We start from the raw sequence: 17,768 nt of genomic DNA on the forward strand, positions 1-17,768 counted from the left end.
TGCTCATCTTATCAACATCATCGTGAGATATATATTCTGCTTGTCATTGTAGTCTGAGCATTGATCCCACCTTTTGATTGACACGGCGATTAAAAAAAAGAAAAAAAAAAGATCCATCTGCAAGCGCTACTGTTGACACCGCAATAGTAGTCATAACCAAAATAACCCATCTATCATCTTCCAAGAACAACAACAGCGCAGACACTTCTGTTGCTGCACCTCCTCGCACCCTCCCTGCAAAAACACCTGCAAGTAATTGAAGCCACGCCGCAAAACTGCCCCATCATAAAAGATTGAGCTGTAGGGATGCGTTTGCTTCACCACACCTTCAAAAAAAAAAAAAAAAAAGCGAGAGAGGATTGCGGAAGTCATAGAAGGGATAACATGTAAGATTTATAAAGCTGGTAGGAGACGGGGAATGTTCTTTGCAACATGACATATATTTGGAAGCAGATGCTGTCATGCTCTCGATGCTTGACTTAGAATCTGAAAATGCAAGCTTTATGTATATTACATATACAGTACTGCTAGCAGAGATATTTGCAAACTTCATGATGTATTCAAAGTGACAAATCCTCAAATGCAAACCCTTAGGTGTTCCAGGATATCATACCTTAATTTCTCTGTTAAAAAAAAATACAATTTAATACAACATATTTAAAAGTAAAATAGCACTGCATTCTTATGATACTTGAAATGATTTAATTTAATGTTGCGTTTTTAGGGTTTATAAAGCGCTCGAACTTTAGATGAAGTGCTTTCAATGGCTCGAAATGAAACAAGCAATGATTGCTTCCAGGCAGGTGACACATTTTCAAATGTGTATTGCTTCAATTTGTTCTAGTTCTGCTATTACAAACAGAAACCGACTTGCATTTATTTTCTTTCTTTTTCAATTTGAGGGAGTATACCTCACCTGTAATTTGTTGGAAAAGCTTGATAATGAGTCCTGATGATGTGCTGCTTAAATTTGACTTTGGAGTATATAACCTGTACAATTCAACTGAAAGAAAAAAAAAATGTAGATAATCAATTGAAATCATGTGTTGCACAAGTGTGCAGCCCCTCTTATAATTGTGGATGTGGTTATGTTCAGAAGTAATCAATTACATTCAAACTTATGTTAAATGGTAATAGTTAAAATGCTGCCATTTAATGTGGGGAAATTTGTAACCCAAACCAAATGTGAGGATAAGCCCTCCCCAGTCACAAGAGGGTGTGTACACTTGTGCAACCACATTATCTCAGTTGTTTATTTTTACTTCTCTTTTGAGAAGTTTTCATTTGAGGTTTTAGGTCACATAAATAGATGAAGTAGATTTTTATTTATTTTTTTTAATTTATCTTTGTCTCATTTTTTTTAATATCAGAAAATCATGGCATTTGAACAGGGGTGTGTAGACTTTTTAATCCATGGTATGTCCCTATTCTAAAAGTGTAGAAAGTAGGTTTGCATGGTCACGATAGCATTACCATTTATTGTCGGACCCCTGAATGTATTTTAGTGTCCAGTAAACTTGGGATACACACTGGCACAAAACATTTTGCATAATGGAAAAAGTTTACACCGTCTATTTATTGTACTTGTACAATGTAAATATCGTTTCCTACTGCCAGCCAAGTAATGCTGAAATGAGTTAATCAATGCAATAAAAGAAAATTAAGCAGCCAAATCTCTTAGGTGTCTCCGGTGCAGAATTTGTTCCAACCTGGAAGTCTGCAATAATAGCTCGCCGCGGCCGCTTTTCTAAGCTCCCGGTTTTACATGGTAAGAAGCTTCAGCTGGGTCCGGGCGAGCTAGCAGCTTGCTGGAGCGATGGCGCACAGCTGAGCAGCCTTCTGTGGCTTCATCCTGTGTGCTGCAGGGTGGAGGGCTGGTGCTGTCCTTGGAGCGGAGCTGCAGCTCCCCGGGCATGAGCATGGCCTGAGTGACAACCCCCTGCCGCCTTTCGCCTGCTTACATTTTCAAGTGTGTCCTATTTATACACGCAGCACAATTCGGACTGAATTTCCTCTTGTTTAGTGTCTAGAACCTCGTATTTATAATCATTAAAAATGTATGCTAATACTGCCAGCTAAGAGAGAGAGTCGTTAGAGTCCTTTGCGATAGCGGTTGTAATTTCAGACGCATGACAGTTAATGAGACATATTATGAAGCAACATGTTCTCACTAGAATTTATTTGGAATTCATTAAAAGATTAATGAAAATAAGCACCCAGTGAGTTCAAAATTGACTATATTTGAGTATTTACACATGCCAAAAGCTTAGCAGACAAGAATACAACATCAAATTTATAACAAAAACAAAAAATTGAACCCCCTACAATAAAGAGTACCGTCATTTATTTCAGCAGCATAGTAGCTAACAGCTATATGCTAACATCACTCTACTACCGTGGCTACTTAGAGTGCCTTGTTGAGTTTGTCTGCATCACAGAGAGTAAGTGGAAGAACAAGGTATGGTGCTTCTTTTGTAATTGTCAGCACGTTGACCGCTAGTTTAGCCATTTAAGAGCGCCTCATCGTTGGCTGTGAGTTCACGTATGTCACTGAGAGAAAGGTGAAAGACAAAGAAGGGAGAGAGAGAAAAAAAAATCAGACGTGACAGCTGTAGATTAGTACTTTGGACTATGGCTACTTTAGAGCGCCCTGTTCTCCTGGTGTTTATATTCCAGCTATGAGAGACATTATGTGGCTCAAACATGTAATGTCTCGGAAGAGGATAAATGAAGAGGGATTTGTTTTTCCTAGTTGTAGCAGTGGTATTTGATTGACAGTTGAGTGGGCGTGGTTTCAGCACATTAAGTGGACACGCCCACAGCATTTGAGAGGCGAGACAACTTGATTTTTTTTTTTTTTTTTTTTTTTTGTAAGGCTTTTTTGCAGTTACACTTATCTGTGATGTGTGAAATGTAGAAGCTATTTATTTCTACTTCACAGGGACTGGAAAAGAATAATCAACAACAAAATTTGGGGGGATTAATTCAATTATGTTCAAATGTATTCTACACTATGTTTGTACTATATTTAGTCAAATCAACATAAGCATGGAACCCCCATAGTTAAAATCAATCTCAACAATTTCTGTCAAAATATAACTCCAAATATACGGAGGCCATTTTGTGCATTTTTTGTCAGAGTTGTTGGAAGTTTGGGTTCAGTCATTTGGGATGAGATGTCTCATAATATTTTTTATTTTTATTTTTTTTTAAAAGAGGAGAACAAAAGCTTCCTCAAGTAACCTAAATAATATTCAAAATCCTTCTATAGTCTCATAATAACAGGCTCTGTGGAGAACAAGGAACAACAGGGAAGGGATTAGTAAACAGTAGCATCCATGGTACCCGGTATCTTTAGAGTTATCTTTGTTTATTACAAGGCTGCCTGATGAAAAACACTTTGACTTTGAAAAGTGCCTTGATAGATCTTCGGTGTTCCTGATACGCTTCACTGCTCGCTTCTCAACGATCTAAAAGGATGTTGCTCTCAAAAGGCAAAATCCTGACAATGTTTGGACTTTGAAGCTCTGGAACCTTGTGGTCACGCTTTGTCTCGCACGTATGCAAACATCCATACTAATTAGAGATTATCTACTTGCACAAAAAGTAGCATCAGGCCCATGTTTAAAAATATCCATTAATGCACACGCTCGCACTTTGCGTCCATCTGATAACTTTGTGTAAGCAGCTATTGTTGGCCTCTTGGGAGAGCAAGTTTTCTGCATGCACACTGTCTCACAGGGAAGCCTGATTAAATATGAGCGAGTAAATATAGTCTGTGCTTGTGGACCTGCAGGCAGAGGCATGTTTGAACAGCCAACAAAATGGACAGACCCTCTCTTAAACTTGGATGAAGCAATCAATTCCCAGTTGCGCTTAATTACTTAAACAATTAGAAAGCCTTGTAAATGATTCAGCGTGAGACAGCAATCAAAGCAAAACGATGTCGCTTTAATGAAATCGGGAGCTGAAACAATGGAAAGAGCTGCAAATTATGGAGTAGAAAACACAATTAAAACATTGATCCCTGCGACAGAAGCATTTATGTGTGATATTTTTAATTCAAAGCAAATATGACGGCCTATGTAGGTCAGGTGTGCCTTTGTTCCATATCTGACTGCAACAGACTTAATATGGATAATTAAAAATATGTATCATTATTCTTAGTCATTGTTTCCATCGATTATTCATCATGGGGAATTATTACGTTCTTTTCTTGATTGACACGTAATGTTTTAACAGTTGTCTGCAATGTCTTGTAAGCTGTATGCTAATTCAAAGTGTGCAATGGAGGTAAAGCTATTGAGTCAATATTTACAAGTACTTTGAAAAACATGCTTAAAACAACAGTCATATCTAGTGGGATTAATTGTATTTACTATATGTCTATGAAGAGAAAAATGAACAATTACTGATTGATTATATAGTCATTGTATTTATTTATTATTTATGTTTTTATATTGTATTAATTTTAAATGGGAGAACATACTAAATCCATATTTTCTTCAGTAGTCTCTTTATTTATAAATTACCGTATTTTCCACACTATAAGTTGCTCCGGAATACAAGTCGCACTAGGCAAAAAATGCATAATTAGGTAGAAAAAACATACATCAGTCCCACTTATTAACAATATTAAGTATATATAGTATATTATAGTATAAGTCTAGTTCCCTCTTGTGACTGTCTGTAAAATTATATACCCCCGGTATATTTGTTTCATGTATAAGTCACTCCGAAGTATACGTCGCAGGAACAACCAACCTATGAACAAAAGTGTGACTTTTAGTCTGGAAAATACGGTATATTCATATAATAAATAATTCACTGAACATTTAAAGATGAAATAGTTGAGCCTATGTCTGCCTTACAGTTCTGAAGCTCTTATGTTTGAATCTCTTGGTTTGGCCTTCCTGTGTGGCGTTTGCATGTTCCCTCACTGTGTTTTCACCAGGTATTCGAACTTTGTGCAACAGGGATGTTCAGTAATGAACAGTTGAAATCAGGAGCATCCAAATGTTTTCCTTTAACTGCCACATACAGAGAAATAGAACAATGTAAGAGACACTTTATTTTTCTTTCAAGCAATTTATATATTTTATATTGTTAATGTTATTTTTGAAAACTGCTACATCAATGCTTTCTGTCATAAGTGATAAGGGAAATAGTACAGAATTTCCTTTACGTTTTGGGGTGCCCACAGCCCGGTATCCCACTAGAATAGATCCACCCTTTCACTGAGCAATGGCTGAATCCATTCCCAAATTCAGAGCCGGATCATAAATGTGATATGGTCATTTTCAGTAGAGAAAAATCATTTTTGTTTCGGAAACTTAATCATCTTTATTATTGCGGACCATGTCAAAAATTATTTTTCGTATTTGCCGCGGGCCTCAAAATAAATGGCTGGTGGGCCACAAATGGCCCCCGGGCCATAGTTTGGACACCACTGGTTTAAATTGTCTGGAGTCAGCTGGGTTAGGCTCCAGTTCACCCACCAATCTAATTAGGACAAACAATATAGATGATGCATGGATGCCAGAGCTTGAGGCTGAATTTGTTCATATTGAAATTCTCAAGATAGTCATAAAAAAAAAAAAATAATAATGGCTGCAAATCCACAGATCCGTTTCCATTTACCCGGAAAAGTAAAAGATTGCCAACGAGCTTGTAGGTGTGCGGCAAGTTCCCTTTCACTTAACGGGTTCGAGCTTCCCCGTCGACTTGATGTCATTACCGGGTGCGCTCTTCTGCTCGTTCACCTCTATAGGCGGATTGTAATTGCTTTCATAGTCTTGCAGGCTCCATTTAAAGGACGGCGGCGTAATCAACCTCCGCCGCTCCTCAATGGGAAAATTGATGAGTGAAAAGAGTCGAGCTAAACTGTTTGGGGCCAATAACCATGCAGAGCAAATGATGCAGTCTTTTGAAATATTGCACCGCGAGCTGCAGATTACAAAACAAAGTGTTCACAGCTCAGATGCTTCTTCAACAAGCGCTTATTATTTATCACTAAATACACAGGCAGCTTTCATAGAAACTCTCTTCATCCTTTTGAGGTTGTGACAAAAAGCCGATTAAGTCATCAGCAACCCGCATGTTTAAGTGCACTCAGTCATATATATTCATATGCGCTCACTGACCGCTTCATGAGCAACAGCGGCTCACGCTAATGAGATGGAAGGGAGAGAAAATTCTGCTTTTACAAAAGGCAGCTGCTCACTCACTGGTGATTGACATTGTCGGAGAAGTATTCATTTAACACCGTGCTTATTGTTGTGCTTTTGGTGTGCATTCTGTGAGCTCTTAGTCATATTTAATTTTGGAAAGAAAGAATGTGGATACTCCTCGTATTGGATTCCATTTCTGTTGTGAATGTTTCCCTAACTGTGTGCTTATTGAGGGTATAATAATGCTTTTTGTCATTTGTCGAGGGCTACCTCCACCCGAGACGGCCTCCTCGTTCGGGCTTTCACTGAACAATCCGATTGATTTTGCAGAGAGGTGTTGTCAGATCACCATTGTGTTGACTGAAATGTTAGTAAAACGTGCACAATGAAACCCAGCTGCTTGGATTCATGCAGAATGTGATTGGTAGATTATTCCCGCAGCTTTGTGTCTGTGCGCAATCACTGTCGGACCTCTGACCACCCTCCAAGGCCCTCGGGCCCCTCCCTTGGGTTGCATGTTAACTCTTCGGAGAAGAAAATCCTCAGCAGCCAAGATCGTCAAGTTATGCTATCCAAGTTTATAGGTCGGGATTACCGAAATGTTTATTGCAAGACCCGAATTATTCCTCCCCGGGAGCCAAAAGGACTAAATTGCATTATGTATAATCCATGGGTGCAAACGTCTGAGGATGATAAACAACAAACGCGATTCCAATGCGGCAGTCTATTATTGTTTACTGTTTACATGTTCTTTCGCCAGTTACGCTAGCTTCCTCCCGCATTCTAAAAATATGCACATTATGTTAATTGGAGACTATATGCTACTCAGGTGTGAATGCGAGTGTGAATGGTTGTTTTCCATTGGCTGACAACCATTCCAGGGTGTGCCCAAGGTCAATTGGGATTGTCCTCAGCTCACACGCAACCCTAATGAGGATTGCTGGTGGTGAAAATAGATGAATGACATATTTTAGGGCCTGATCCAAGTGTGTGGTAACCTGCTATAGACGGTTTGACTTATTTTTATCTCTATGGACAAGATGAGGAATTGAGGATGTCCTTCTCAAATTCACACGTGTTATAATATTGCTCCCATCTCAATGAATAGCATAAAATGTATAGTATTTAAATGCACTTGCCCAACGCATTGTAGCAGCCTATTTTGTGAGTTCAATGCAAGGTTATTAGTTATTGAAACGTAATGGAAAAAGTAAATTGAAATTGAAAAAAAATATTTGCGTTAATGAAATAAAATAAAAATGCTAAAAAAAAAAGGAAAACAAAACATTTTACATTTGTAAAACTAGCTAAAACTAACTACAATTATTTGCAAAATTTGTTTTAATTTTTGTCAATGAATATTATGAACTTTCAGTCTTTATTTCTGTATTACTATTGGACCATGTAGAAGAAAGGTCTAACAGTTATTTAAAAATTGTAGTTTACTTTACTTAATTGCACAATACTTGCACTCAACAAATCCTCCATATATTAAAAGGAAAAAAACTAATACTAAAACTAATAAAAAATGTAAACTAAAACTAAGCGTTTAAAAAAAACTTGCTCTAAAACTATTTAAAACTAACTGAACTTAAAAGTAAAAAAAGTCAAAATGAAATAAAAACTAAAGTAAAATCCAAAACTATTATTATATTCAGTGTCTAATATTCATGTTCCTTTCTTGTGAAATGTAGTAAATGTAGCATTAATCTTTTTTTTTTTTTATTGTTGAGATGTATCTTGGTAGGAAAAGGCACATTTACAGTACTGACAAGTTCATTCAAATGTATGTGAAATGACAACAAAGAAGTTGCATCATACTCTCTCGACTGAGCCGTACCATATCGAATCGAGTCCCACCAAGCCAAATCGAATCGTTTCACCTTCAAACCGACGCGTCCTTGAATCGTTTTGCACCCCACGTATTGAAAACCGTATCGAATCGTCTTTTGTGGAGGGATGTACACTCCTAATAAATCGTATCATTGTGTATTTGCAGAGTTATGCTGTAGTTCCCACTACATGTCATGAAGGATTAAGCGAAATTGTTATGGTGCATTTCTCAGCGACGTTATTATGCAATTTTCACATTTTAGCGTGGTAAACAATCCAAATGTTCAACAAGAAGTGATGTCCAAGCATTTGTTCTTCTTTGACAGCGTTTACAAAACTGAAATTGACAGATTCAGTATCAGCCTAGGGCATACTTCTGCAAATAATAATTGTGTGGGTGTTTTTTGTTCTCTTGAAATCATCTGTGGCTGTGTAAATGTTGCTCGAATGAAATCTTCAAAGTGCCTCGATGGCTGAAATAACACCGCTTTCCAGCTTTGCTTTGTTTATTTCCCATTTTCTGGTCCATATGATGGTGTTTCGGGATCACTTTTTTTTTTTTGACAGTCTCCATTTAATAATCCATCTGCTTTTAAACTGAATTACTCTTTCTGCCAAGCACATAAGCGCAGATGCAAGAGGTATTGGTTTGGTTGGATGATCAATAAGGATTTGCAGGATTTAGTGATTTTCAGGAAACATTGATATGACAAAGAAGCTAGCCACTTTGGGAGTAAAATATGGATGGATATTTTTTTGGGGGGTTTATTTATATGCACTCCCATTATCCACAGACCATAAGTTAGATGGACAAACACAAATTTCAAGATTTGCATTCAAATGAAATAGAAAAGAAATCCAAATATGAGGTCTCCTGATTTTTCTTTTGTTTACCGACGTCTTATTTCTGCAATCCACAGAGTGCCGTTCCAGTTTTATGTTGCTTTGTCGTCTCGTGTTGGAAGGCAAAAAAGTCTCACCCAGTTAGGTCGTTGCACATTTGTTTGGCAAAAGAGACGAACCCATTTTCACTGTTCTCTCTAGCCACGTAGCACCAATTAAGAAAATATTTACACCTTCCTACAACAGGGACCGCCTCAGTCTCTTCCCAGCTGTGAAATACGCCTCGCCCTTGTTTATTTGGTATCATTATAACCTACTCGAGAACACCTCGACCCGCATTATGAAGCACATGGTGACATATTGCGCAGGATGTTTTGCCTCCCCCAATGAAGTTGTTGCGAAGCCGAAAAGCCGAGCGCGTCGCGCGGAGAAGCGCAAATGTGTTCTTTGTCGAAATGAAAACGAGGTGAAGTCGGAACCGCGTCGATGCAACTGGGACGGGACTCTCATTTCATACTCCATAACTGACCTTGGCAAATTGCAATTCATCTTGCGAGGAGCGAGTCAGTTTGTATGACCTTCCAGGATGCATCTATTCCCATGATAAAGCCATCTATCTGCAGGCTTTTCTTCCTGCCTCCAGCTTTCAAGAGCAACTTTGATTCGCCTCCTATGATGTGCTTTTGCTCGCAACGCCGCCAAATGTGAGCAAGCCCAAATGTGGCAGTTGCTCATCTGCGGCGCCCCAATAGAGGCCCTAATTCCCTGCTGACTCAAACGTATCATATATTTCTCTCTGTGCGCAGATGAAAATGGGCCAGCCCTGCAGGAGATGCCTTCACTAATGCGCCCTGTTGAGGGAAAATAAATAAATAAATCACAGTTTAATATACAACCAAAATATTTTTTACTTAAAATAAATCCTGTTGTTTATGCAAACCGCCAGCCTCAAGAGGAGTGCAAATTTCAATTTAGCTTGCCAAGCGCGTATGATTGAGGCTGGTCAAAAATAATGACATGGCCAGTCAATCCTTTGAGAATTTATTACCTCCAAAGTGCAAAATGGATGATTTTTGTTTTTTTTGTTTGTTTGTTTTTTTAAACTGATAGTTTGTTAGTTTTTGTTTTGCTGATTGAAATTGCATTGAAGGCCTTGCCAAGAAACAGTGTTCAACTGTTTTTCACCATTTTGGTTTTCCTGATTTTTTTGGGGGGAGGGGCGTAGCTGAAAGTGAGTCTGTCATGTCTGGGTTAAGTTTGAGTTCATGACCTGTTAAGTTGACCGTGTGAGGTCAAGTGTCTGTTATGTACCTGTTACGTATCTGTTTTGGAATTGATGTAACAGCATCCAGTTTCAATTGGCTTTTGCTATGTGACAGTTTGGTGATGTTAGGACCTATGTGATGTCGATCTTTAGTCCTTTACTTAGTCACAACCAATCAGATGACAGAGTCACCATTTCCTATTATATCAGTGGTGTGAGATACTTGGTTACTACTCTCACCACTCTGTGCAACGTGGATATGTTTTCATGGCTGAGGCATGTATGCGTGTGTAAACATAAGAAAGATGCTATACAAATTAGCATCTATTTTTTAGCCTGCCATATTTTCACCCATTCACCAGATGCGCCCACAGTATTTGAGAGCAGAGACACGAGCTTGATTTTTTTCACAATTTTGAACCTCATTCTAGATACTTTTTTAAAATCATTCAAATGGGGATTTTTCAGTTTTGGCACATATCACGATAACAATGTGGACACAGTGGAATTTATTTTCTGTGTTCAGCGTTTACATTACAATAACCAGCCCCTGCTGCAATCTTGTCATCTTCCATCCTCCTCAGTGAAACCGGTGATTTATGATATTGAGTTAGGCTTGTTTATGTCAGATGATGTTCCATTTGAACCAGGAGGTAACTCTCTGTTAGCAGGACAGCGATCTCGATGTTTGTTGTTTGAGCGTGGCTTCATTATGATGGCCATTGGTTGTGCTCGACTACCTCATTATTGCCAGAGCAGGTGTTGCTAATTGCGGGAACTGGGGATACCGCAGTGTGGTCACTGGTCATACAAATACAGTTCAGTCTCGGTAGAAGTGCTTTTCTGGTTTGGAATGTGAAAATGAAATGGCAGTCTTGTAAACAAATTCACAACTGGGAAAATGCCTGCATGCACGCAAGGCCGCAGCAAACCCTGAAACATTTCTTCATGAAAACACATGCAAAGAACAAACACTGAAGGTTTAATGGGAAGTTGTTTTCACTCTTAAGACGCACAAGCCTCTGTCTCACTGCCTCTCTGCCAAATTGACACAACAGAGGCTTTACAGCAGAGCCGGCATTTTTTCGCCTCCGCCTATCAGACACAACTCAGAGAAGTTGCACGCGCGTGCGGGCAGATGTTGCGGCTCCACACATTCAGATAATTGGATGTGTGGCGATGGTGTTCAATTTTGCACTGTGCTCGCAGATTCTCGCTAGCCCCTTACACAAAAAGGGGCGTTCCATTTGTGTTACGACGTTGGAGGACACCAAATTTGCAAATCAATCTCCACTTACCATTAAACAATGGTGCCTTACACACAGGATAGTAAGCTGCAAAAACACTGAGAAAGCTGACTTAGATGGGCAGTACAAAAGGAGGATACAGCTATACTCCTCTCACATAAGTAAGACAGGGATGAGCAACTTAAATGCTTAGACACAACTCAAGTTGACGCAAACAAAAAAATAACCACCTACTGTCATTTTTCTTTTCTTTTTCAGTGCAAAAAAAAATACTATTTAAAGATGGCACAAAACTGCCGAGCAGCCCGCAAACCAACATTAAGTGCAAGAAACCATTTTGTACAAGATGTTTGTCCAGCATATTTCAAATCTGCAAAATATTATTAGGCCGACTCATGTGATAGTGAAGTATCAGACCTAGTTTAGGTGCATGTCTGTCATCTAGTGGTGAAAAGTGACATTACAACTTAAAACTATACTGTCAATGTATATCACAGGTCTCAAACTCCAGTCCTCGAGGGCCGCAGTCCTGCATGTTTTAGAGGTTTCTCTCCTCAAACACAGCTGTATCATATAATGAGGATCATTATCAGGTTCCTGCAGAGCTTGCTGATGAATTGGGTGTGCCCTCGAGGACTGGCGTTTGAGACCTGTGATGTATATGCTCAGTTCAGCACACGCAAATTTGCGATTCTTTCCTCCCAGTATTTTTATTTTTTTTTAAAGAATATTTTTGGCTTTGTGAAAAAAAAGGTAAAAAAAAAAATATATTCTTTTTTTTTTTTTTCCTTTATTTTTGTATTTATTTAAGGGGCCACTTGAAGTGTTGCTGCTAGTTACCCGACCTTGAAGTCAGGAAGGCCTTTATTTTTGCTATACAGTATTGTGTAGTCTGAACTTATTTGGCTTTTGGCATCCAATGAGGAATATGCAACTCGGCCCATTTTTTCTGTAATGGCTCTGGTGGACCTTACATCCTTTCTTAACAACACAATTGCTTTTTTTTTTTTGTTGCTATTTTTTAAACATAATGTTGATCCCAAATCTTTTCAGTATGCAACAGAAATGAACAAATTGTTATCACCATTAAATTGTTATTTGACGAGAGTGGCTTTCATTTTTGTTATCTAAATAACTAACTGAACAGAGAGAATAAACTCCAACTTCCTACTTTCCACCTCTGCCAACTTGTGACCTGCCCATGTATGGATAGGCGACAGTATCTTAGCTTGAGTCCAGAGAGCTCAAATAGAGCTTACGGCGTTTAACGTCCCATGAGGTGGCCATTGGCTGTTACACAACATGTATGTGTTATGGCATGTATTTGCCATATTCTTGGAATGCAGCAGAGGATGCTGCAAAAGTACTACGACGCTCTATACCCTTTTTCACAGCAGTAATAGTCTTCTTGGTGTTGAAAGCATGTTGCTGACTTTGTCTCATACATGTACAATTAACATTTAAGGGAAATGGTATCAGTGTAGGTGCCCGCGCTCAGTCATCCGGGATCGACTTAATGTAATCGTTAATTTCCTTCGTTTTCATCAGACTGTGTGTGTGACCATTTGTTTGTTTGCATGCCACTTCCTAGCCACAGTCTTTGACATATCAATTTGGATTTTATGAATGATTTAGAATGGAAAAAAAAAAAACAATCGCTTATAATTAGCAAAACCATCCAGATATAAATGGAATTGACTTGCTTGGTTGGTTCGAAACTGCTATGTCAAAGCACGCAGATGTGAGGCAGATAGAAATTGGCAGAATTTCTAATGCAATGTGGAGAATTATATGAAATGTGTTGTGAAGCTTACGCCGCTCATCGGATCGGGTTGTTGTGCTTGGATATATGATCCTATTACACTGACTTCCTTTGACTCCACAGGATTTTCGACATCTGCATGAATGGTTATTTTAGCTGTCCGTGTGTTTTAGCTGTTTATACACTTATTTCATAGGTGGCAAGTGTTAGCAGTATGTGAATTAGGGATGGGCATTGAACTTTAAGTTCACCAACTATGATCTAATTTTTTATTTTTTGTGTTTTTTTTTTTTTTTCAAAGTGTCATAAGTTAGGTGGTACATTTATTAGATTTTAGATTTTGCAGTGTCTCAAATTAAGGCAACAACGTGCCTTTTTGTTTTTCTTTCTGCCAAGAAATGTCTCCTTAGCAGGTAGTTATCGTATGAGAGCATTTTATTTGCTAAAACATTTTTTCCCTTGAAAATTGGTATCAAAACTTGATATTGAGATTACTGGCTATGAGTATATTTAACCTCAAATAGGAAATGCCATAAATCTATAGGTGTACGTAGTTTTAAGACAGTGGTGTCAAATGTACGGCCCGTGGGCCGGATCAGGCATACAAAGGAGATTATTGACCAACGAAATGATCTTCTAAAGTTGAAAAAAAAAAAAAAAAAAAAAAGAGTAATGTCGGCCCAATTTATCAGACGGCCAAAATAAAAACATGAATTCGTACTTTCAGAAGCAATTCGCAACTTGTACACGGAATTGACACGGATGTCATTATACATTATAAAATTAAAACATAAACCAACATAAATCAAACATAATCGTGCTGAATATGACACACCTTCAGCTACTGATAACACAAACACATATGGCAGGGATTAATGTCCGATAATTTCATTAACTGCTCCACACAATGAATTCTGGGATCAATATATATGCGAAACAGGTAGATATAACAGACCCGGAACTCATGTGGGCAAAGTGTTGTGTTCCATTTGCATTTGTGTTATTTTTTTGGAACAATATATTTACCGTTGAGCCCAGCTATTGAGGGCTGTCCTGCAAATAGCAAAAATGTGTGTATAACTGACCCCTATTGTTTTTAAATGGTATACTACGATTTTACCGGTCCGGCCCATTTGGTAATATATTTTCCTCCATGTGGCCCCTGAGCTAACATAAGTTTGACACCTCTGCTTGCTTCCTTTAAGTAATCTTGCCAACTCACATTTTTCTATCCTTTTGGGTAAGTGGGTAAAATATTGCTCTTTTAATTCCCCCCCCCCCTTGTTGCTTCTTAAGCCCAGTTTTGCACTGGCATTCGATTTTGCTTCAATTATTCAAAAACATGATGATCAATTTCACGCAATCAGTCGATTACTACATTATGCCCATCCTCACTCTGAATGCAAATGATTGATTCAGAAGTGATTCCCTTATGACATGCGATAATTAAGATTAATCATTGTATCTTGTCCTTTTGTCCTTTGTCGTAGGATGTTGCGTGGCTGAGAAGGCAGACCGCGCCACCTAGGCTCGGTGCCTAGTTGACACATGGAGAATTGACTGGATGGAGGCCAAGACGCTGGATGGCGAAGACGAGGAAGCGCACAGTCTTGTGGCTCGCTTGTGATGTTTGTTGTCTTTCTGTCACGCGTGGAACGATGGCAAGAAGAATCCGGATAGACAGTCAAGGCTAAAGAAACACTGCATGTAAAAATCGCTTTCTTGTTTTGGGGAGCTTGTCGGCCTGCAGTAGACACTAAGCTATTCTTCCTCTCTCTTGTTGCGTTGGATACATCTGAATTAGCTTGTAGACGCTAAGCACCATGGCCAGGTGTCACAACAAAGCCCTGTGGTTATTGTTTTTAGTTCATTTGGCGCTAAGAGGAAGCGCATTGGAATATGAAGGCATTCCGGGTCAGTGGACACGTTACGGACAATGGGACGCCAAGACGACGGCGGAACTCAGCTTCATCCTGAAGACAAACATCAGCAAAGCTCTGGTGCTCTACCTAGACGACGGCGGCGACTGCGACTTCCTGGAGCTGCTCATATCCGACGGGAGGCTGCAGCTGCGCTTCGCCATCCACTGCGCCGAGCCGGCCTCCCTGCACACGGAGACGCGCGTCGACGACCTGCGCTGGCACCGAGTTCTCCTCTCGAGGAACTACCGGGAGACCAAGCTGCTGGTGGACAACGAAGAGAAGGCGGCCGAGGTCAAGTCCAAGAGGAGCGAGATGGTCGTGGCCAGCGACCTCTACGTGGGCGGGATCTCGCCCGACGTGCGCCTCTCGGCGCTGACGTCCAGCACCGTCAAGTACGAGCCGCCGTTCGAAGGCCTCATCGCCAATCTGAAAGTGGGCGAAGCTCTGCCCGTGCTCCTGGACGGCCAGTCGGTCCACAGCGACATGGACTACATCTGCGACGCGCACTCGCCCTGCAATAACGGAGGCCTGTGCTCCGTCAGCCAGGGGGAGGTCCTGTGCGACTGCATCAACACCAGCTACGTGGGAAGCTACTGCCACGAAGGTGAGGCAAATCACAGGTTTTGTTTTCACAGCAAAACACAATTTTGCGCCTCGTGGATAATCAACAAAGCGCGAGGGACTGATTGAAGTCAAATATATGAGAGCGGTTGGAGTGCCGTCAGTTATCTTTGCAGAATTACTTCTAATGTGACAGCAGCTTGATGTCATTTGTTTACCTTGGAACCGCTACAAAACACCAGTGAGGGAATTACGAGAACTATTTGAAAGCCCATCTTAACTTTTAACTGCACAACTGAAAATGTGCAAAAAGAAGTCAAGCTTAGTTTTTAATAATAACATATTTGTTTTTAATACATTCAGCAACAAATCAAACTCAGAAAAATGAAATCAAAAGAGGATCCAACAGCCACTACATTTGGCAAAAGGCTTTTTTTTTTTTTTTTTTTTTTTTTTTAATTCCCTCAATAGAAATTATTTTAATATTTATTACACAGTACATAACAATGACACATGTTGCACATGATGTAAACATATTGGTATGAATATGATCTTATTATTAGAAATATTTTTGTCTTCTGTGAATAGAAGAAAGTTTCTCCATTGTGCAGCTCTAAAATTGATTTTTTTAAAAACCCACATTGTTCCTTGTTTTAATGCAATAGTAATTTGTGCTTTTGCGTTATCTTCAAAGTACAAATCCCTTAAAAGTTAAAAAGTGTGAACAGTTTAAGATGATTATGTGTAGTCCACCGATTTTTAATGTTAACAATAATTTAATGTTTCAAATATACATACATAAGAGTTTCTAGCATAAAAAGCTAGCTTTTGCTTTAGCATACAACGCTAGCTTTATTTTCGTGACCAGCGTGAATCCTGTTCCATGCTTGACATATCTCTTAGTGATGGTGGTTATTTCACCAACAAGCGCAGGCTGGCGGATCTTTGAGAGGGAGGGCTGCACTGCTGTAGAAGTGGTCGCAGCTAACTTCAATTATAGCCACTCAAAGTGTCTCCCTTCACTCCCTTTAATGCGGCACGCCAGTCTTGGAGACCGCTCACACCCCCAATTGTTCATGTGCCGCCCAATGGGATTATTTAAAAGATAATAATACTATAATTTAGAAAGTTTGATGCCCACTGTTGACATATATTTATCAATTAAGCTGCTGTGCCGGCCACTTAGGCGTGATCTAACCAATCGACTTTGGTGGAGACCGGTCAGCCAAATTGGTAAATGCACGGCAAACCATGCGCTCATCCGACGTGTCTAAAAATTATAACAAAAGAACGCTAAATTATGCATTTAGACTGATTATTCATTGATCAATGTAGAAGCGATTTTTGGGTAATAATACCCAATACATAACACACTAATGAGCTAACTGTAAAGGCAGGATCCGAACAGGAAATACAATGGGCCGAATGGCTACTCGTATTTGTATTTTGTTCACTCAAAATATGAAACATGCAGGTGCTTGCATCATATAGTTGGGACATGCTAGTGTTGTATTTGTTCAACTGTCACTTGTTAAATTCTGCATAAGCAGCTGTGTGAGTTTTAACTGGAAGCCGCTCGGTATTTACTCTCTAACAAAATAAATCTGTCTGTTTTTCTTCCTATTACAGCAGGTGTCCAGAAAGAAGTAGAAGGTAAGCCACTACATTTTATAATGAGCATAATGGTAACCATTGTGTAGTCTTTGCAAAAGCTTTTTACTGCAGCCTTAGTCTGTTTGCTGTAATCAGGTTGCTATTGTCAGTTTGGACTGCAGTTCTGACATCCGACATTAGGCTGCAAGGAAATATATTGTATGTATGCAAGTTGTTCATATACTGGTTGCATATGTAATCAGGGCAGTCAAGGTGAATTGTTAGGTCTGTCGAGTCCGTGGGCGTCGCAACAACATGCAGAGCGTTTGCATACTGCGCCACACAAAAACTAGTTTTGCCCTCTTGCACGCTTCACCTTTTCCACTTCTTAGCGACTATTTGTTTGCTAGACTTAAATGACATTTAAGCTCTCAGCTTGACACACGGAGTCAAACATGCAGAAATCCACTGACTGATTTCTGGGGACATTCATCAATTTGTTATGTTATTTTGCACAGTGAGACTTCCCAGAGATGTTGTGTTTCCTCTGAAAGGAAGCCACTGTGTCATTAC

General features: G+C 39.4%; 1 protein-coding gene across 13 annotated transcripts in view; it reads left to right on the top strand.

Annotated features, from left to right (window-relative positions):
• Positions 1 to 17,768, top strand: part of LOC144005794 (neurexin-2-like) — a 153,814-nt gene that overhangs the window by 16,839 nt on the left and 119,207 nt on the right. For all 13 annotated transcript variants that reach the window (XM_077504128.1, XM_077504123.1, XM_077504125.1 and 10 more), the window contains exons 2-3: positions 14,610 to 15,645; positions 17,232 to 17,255. In XM_077504128.1, coding sequence (XP_077360254.1) covers positions 14,943 to 15,645; positions 17,232 to 17,255 — 727 coding nt within the window. In that variant the 5' untranslated portion in view covers positions 14,610 to 14,942. The remainder of the gene's footprint in view (positions 1 to 14,609; positions 15,646 to 17,231; positions 17,256 to 17,768) is intronic.

The sequence above is a fragment of the Festucalex cinctus genome, chromosome 18, assembly GCF_051991245.1.
Source record: "Festucalex cinctus isolate MCC-2025b chromosome 18, RoL_Fcin_1.0, whole genome shotgun sequence".
Classification (NCBI taxonomy): domain Eukaryota; kingdom Metazoa; phylum Chordata; class Actinopteri; order Syngnathiformes; family Syngnathidae; genus Festucalex; species Festucalex cinctus.